This window comes from Notechis scutatus, unplaced genomic scaffold, assembly GCF_049901735.1.
Source record: "Notechis scutatus isolate UNSWTSFEM ecotype Mainland unplaced genomic scaffold, rNotScu1.2 NSCUSCF32, whole genome shotgun sequence".
Classification (NCBI taxonomy): Eukaryota; Metazoa; Chordata; class Lepidosauria; order Squamata; family Elapidae; genus Notechis; species Notechis scutatus.
Genome location: NW_028263155.1, coordinates 159,893 through 165,000, shown reverse-complemented (window position 1 = coordinate 165,000; position 5,108 = coordinate 159,893). Strand labels below are relative to the sequence as shown.

Below are 5,108 nucleotides of genomic sequence, written 5' to 3'. Positions count from 1 at the left end.
CCGCCAGCCGCACCCCAACCGTGCGGGAGCGAGAACGAGCCAATGGAGGAGCCTTGGGTCGAGGAGGAGAGGCACCCCAAACGCCGGCCGGCGCCTAAGCGGTGCTAGAATCCCCACGCCGGACACTGGCCAGCTCCCGATGGGCGTGTCGCGAAGCATCTCCCGGGAGGCGAGATGACCTCCGGGACCCTCTTGCAAGCTAAGCGGCAACGGGCCGGGCCTCGAGACGCGTGCCGGAGCCCTTCGGCCCTAGGCCGGAGGGTCCTCGGGTGGGTTCAGACCCGGGGGAACCGCTCGGGTGCTCCCCCAACCCTCCGGCTTTTCAACCGCCTCACCCGCCGGCAAACAAACCCACCCGCCCGGCCATGGAAGATGCAGTGAGGGAGGCTGGGATTCAGCACGGTTCGCACCGGTTTGGACGAACCGGCTGTTGCGAATCGGATGCCCCGTTTGGTGAACCGCTGTTCGGACGGCCACCCGGCGTCCCGCCAGGGGCCCGTTTTGGATGCCCTGGTTAAGCCCAGGGCCTGGGTGGCGGCTCGGGGAGGGAGGAGGCCGGCTAGGCGATGCCCACCATGGCGAAGGCCTCCCAGCCAACCAGGCGGAGAACCGGTCGGTCAGTGTTTCGGAATCCCACCCTGGCTGGGATGGACCTCTGGGGTGGAGTGAGCTGGGGGTGCCCCAGGACCACCCTCCCACCCCCGCCCGAGCTCAGAGCAGAGGAAGGAAGGAAGGAAAGAGGGAGAGAGAAAGAGGGAGAGAGAGAAAAAGAGTAGAAGAGGAAGGGAAGAGTGAGTGGTTGAGAGACAGAAAGGAGACGGGGTGTGATTAGTGGGAGAGGAAGGAGGGAGGAAAGACAGGAAGAGAGAAAGAGAGAAGGGGGAGTCAAAGGGAGAGAGAGAGGGAGAAAGAGAGGAGGGTCTGAGGGAAGAGAAAGGAAAGAGAGAGAGAGAAAGGGATGGTGAAAGAGAGAAAGAAAGAAAGAAAGAGAGAGAGACAGAAAGAGGAGAGAAAGGGATGGAGAAAGAGGGAGAGATGGAGAAAGAGAGAGAAGAAAGAGAAAGAGAGACAGAGAGAGAGATGGAGAAAGAGAGAATGAGGGGGAGAGAGAGAGGGGAAAGGAGGAGGGTCTGATAAGTGGAAGAGGAAGGAAAGAGAGAGAAAGGATGGTGAAAGAGAGAAAGAAAGAAAAAGAGGAGAGGAAGAGAGAGGGGAGAAAGGGGGGGTCCTGATTGGTGGAAGAGGAAGGAAAGTGGTGTGTCTGTGTGTGTGTGTGTGAGAGAGAGAGAGAGAGAAAGAGAGAGAGATGGAGAAAGAGAGAAAGTGAGTGAGAGAGAGACGGAGAAAGAGAGGAAGGTTTTGATTAGGGGAAGAGGAAGGAAAGAGAGAGAAAGAGATGGTGAAAGAGAGAAGGAAAGAAAGAAAGGAAAGAGAGAGAGAGAGAGAGAGAGAGAGATGGAGAAAGAGGGAGATGGAGAAAGAGAGAATGAGGGAGGGAGAGAGAGGGAGAAAGAGAGGAGGGTCTGATTAGTGGAAGAGGAAGGAAAGAGAGAGAAAGGGATGGTGAAAGAGAGAAAGAAAGAAAAAGAGAGACAAGAGACAAAAATAGAGGAGAGGAAGAGAGAAGGAGAAAGAGGGGGTGCTGATTAGTGGAAGAGGAAGGAAAGTGGAGTGTCTGTGTGTGTGTGTGTGAGAGAGAGAGAGAGAGAAAGAGAGAGAGATGGAGAAAGAGAGAAAGTGAGTGAGAGAGAGACGGAGAAAGAGAGGAAGGTTTTGATTAGGGGAAGAGGAAGGAAAGAGAGAGAAAGAGATGGTGAAAGAGAGAAGGAAAGAAAGAAAGGGAAGAGAGAGAGAGAGAGAGAGAGAGATGGAGAAAGAGGGAGATGGAGAAAGAGAGAATGAGGGAGGGAGAGAGAGAGAAAGAGAGGAGGGTCTGATTAGTGGAAGAGGAAGGAAAGAGAGAGAAAGGGATGGTGAAAGAGAGAAAGAAAGAAAAAGAGAGACAAGAGACAAAAATAGAGGAGAGGAAGAGAGAAGGAGAAAGAGGGGTGCTGATTAGTGGAAGAGGAAGGAAAGTGGAGTGTCTGTGTGTGTGTGTGTGAGAGAGAGAGAGAGAGAAAGAGAGAGAGATGGAGAAAGAGAGAAAGTGAGTGAGAGAGAGACGGAGAAAGAGAGGAAGGGTTTTGATTAGGGAAGAGGAAGGAAAGAGAGAGAAAGAGATGGTGAAAGAGAGAAGGAAAGAAAGAAAGGGAAAGAGAGAGAGAGAGAGAGAGAGATGGAGAAAGAGGGAGATGGAGAAAGAGAGAATGAGGGAGGGAGAGAGAGGGAGAAAGAGAGGAGGGTCTGATTAGTGGAAGAGGAAGGAAAGAGAGAGAAAGGGATGGTGAAAGAGAGAAAGAAAGAAAAGAGAGACAAGAGACAAAAATAGAGGAGAGGAAGAGAGAAGGAGAAAGAGGGGGTGCTGATTAGTGGAAGAGGAAGGAAAGTGGAGTGTGTGTGTGTGTGTGAGAGAGAGAGAGAGAAGAGAGAGAGAGAAACAGAGAAAGAGATGGTGAAAGAAAGAAAAAGAGAGAGAGAGAGATGGAGAAAGAGAAATAAAGGAGAGGAAGAGAGAGAGAGAGAAAGAGATGGAGAAAGAGAAAAAAAGAGAGACAGACCGACAGACAGACAGACCCGGGTCCAAGCCGAGCCATCGGCGCCTTCCCTGAGAAAGAGCCCAAGGCCGCTAACCCCGAGAACCAAAGGCGAGAGAGAACGTTTTGTCGGCTGGTTGGTGTTCCGTAAAGGCGGTTGGGTTGGAGCGCCGAGCTTTCTCGCCGCCGGCCTGAAGCTCCTCTCTTACTTCTAACCAAGGCCCAGAGCGGAGGCGCGCGGCGGGGGGCACGGGGGAGGGAGAGGAAAGCACCCCCAAACCCCATTCAGGGCCATCCGGGAGGAATGGAGGGCGAGATGGTGAGGTTTCTGACTCAGTCTCCAGCTGGGGTGGACAAACCGGACGTTGCCCCACGGACCGGCAAAAAGGACGAGAGGAGCGTGTGCGTGTGTGCGCGTGTGCGCGCAGGTTGCGTTCTGGAGCAACTCCCCTCCCCCTGCTCCAGAGGGCAGGCAGCTCTGGCCGCCCCCTCCCCAATTTCTGCCCTGCTTCAATGTCATCGCCCCGTCGCGCCGAGCCCGGCGGCGGCGACGACCAGCGAGGCGGCGGCGAGAGAGCGAGAGAGAGAGGAGACCTGGGTCCCGCCGTAAGCTTTGTTAATTCTCCCCTCATTACATTTGAAATTCCACAATCAGTGTGCACTGTAATTGTCGAATTTGATGCTAATGATTAATGAATTAAACATGGATCCATCAATTAGTCCTTGGAGAATAATTCTGCATAAAGCAGCGGATAATGTAATTACAGTAACAAAGATAATGAGATGTTAACATCCACGCGGGGCCCCGACGTGACAAGATCACAGCAGGCAGGGCAAAGCCGATGGGGGGGGCGGGCGCTCGGAGGGAGCCAGGCGCTTGCCGTTCTCTGCCCCTGCGGCGCTGGGAAGGCCGGTGTGTGGGTGTGTGTTTTCACGCGGTCATGTCTCAGCCGCAGACCTTCCCGCGGGAAGCAGCCTTCAACCTCCTCTTGCGGGACGGGACGTCCCCCCCAAACTGTGGATACGGGAGAAGGGGACAAGGCTTAGAGGGGTAAGGAGGGCGGGGGGAGGAGAAGCTGAGAAGAGGCCAAAAGGAGGTTCCTCCCCCGCCCCCCTCCGCCGTCCCGGGAGTGTCCCGTTGCCTGCTGATTTCCCGACGGCTTTTTCGCTAGCCAAAATCAAAGCCCGACGGAGCCAGCTCGGCGCGCGCGCCCCCGAAGAACGAGGAAGGTGGACGAGGAGCGAGGAGGGGTCCATTGCCAGGGGAGGGTAAGGGGCCACCGAAGAGGTCCACGGTCACTCGATCTGGCCCTCCGAGCCCCCTCCGAGTGGTCCGGGCCAGACGACAAACATCGGGGCCACGGGCACCTATGGCACCCGCTGCTTCTTCTTCTCCTCCTCCTCCTCCTCCTTCCTCCTCCAACTTCCCAACTTCAGAGGCCTTGCGCCGATGCTCAGCCGTAATGGGGATTTAATGCTGGTGATTTGCATTTAATTAGACACGGAACACCGTTAATCGAGCCGCTCCTCCGTCGTCTCCTCCTCCCTTTTCCCTCCATCGCCGCCTCCTGCCTATTCAGAGCCCATTAGGGATGCCGGAGGAGGAGGAGGAGGAGGAGGAGGAGGAGGAGGAGGAGGAGGAGGAAGAGGAGGAGGGACGGGGCTGCCGCCACTGTCCACACCCCCGCAATCCAGCCAGACCCTGGCCCTCCCGATCCCTCCTCCCCCCTCCGCCACCCAACCCAGCCCTGGGGCCCTTACTGGATCCGCCGGGGAAGGGCAGAGCACTTCTCTCCTTGGCCAGGCCGTTGGTCTTGGGGCTGGCGCTGGGGACAGAGCGGCGGGGCCGGCGGCCGTTGCCGCCGGGGCAACCTCTTGCCGGGCACCTTCACCGTCGTCCTCAGCAAATCGATTTCCTTCCCGTGGACATTCTGCATGTAGTCCTGCCGGGGGGGGGGGAGGAAGGGAAGACAGGTTGGATTGGCCCCCACCTCCCTTGCTTTCACACACACACACACACACACACACACACACCCGCTTTGGGCCGGAGGCCTGGGAATCCCCCTCCGCTGGCTGGGAAGATTCGGGGAGTTCGGCTCCGCCTGCCTCCCGCAGGTCCCACTTTTGACTCAGTCTTTCCTTTGGGAGGACAGCAGTCGACAAGCTGCTCCCCCGCCACACCAGGCCCTTCCCTAGTCCTGCACACCCCCACCACCGCACCCCACCGGGAGTCGGGCGGGGAGGGTTTCCCTGCACTCAGCAGAAGCCTGGTCGTGGCCGGACGCTCCGCGACCAGACCGCGCCCCCGCGTGCCGCGTGCGCCCCGCTCGCCCTTGCCACCCACGCTCGGTCACACACCTCCCCCGACGCTTGCCGCATTTGACTGCCACGCCATAAAACCGCCCGATTCCTTTTCCCCATGCCTCCTCGCTAATTACGGCAAAGGCCCGTTCTCTCATTTCCTTTTATGACGGG

General features: G+C 57.3%; 1 protein-coding gene across 1 annotated transcript in view; it reads right to left on the bottom strand.

The window, feature by feature from the left end:
• Window positions 1-4,570, bottom strand: part of LOC113432482 (arf-GAP with GTPase, ANK repeat and PH domain-containing protein 3-like) — a 21,285-nt gene extending 16,715 nt beyond the window's left edge. Inside the window, 1 exon segment of the mRNA XM_087948901.1 lies at window positions 4,395-4,570. Coding sequence (XP_087805027.1) covers window positions 4,395-4,570 — 176 coding nt within the window.
• Between the last annotated feature and the right edge of the window lie 538 nt (window positions 4,571-5,108).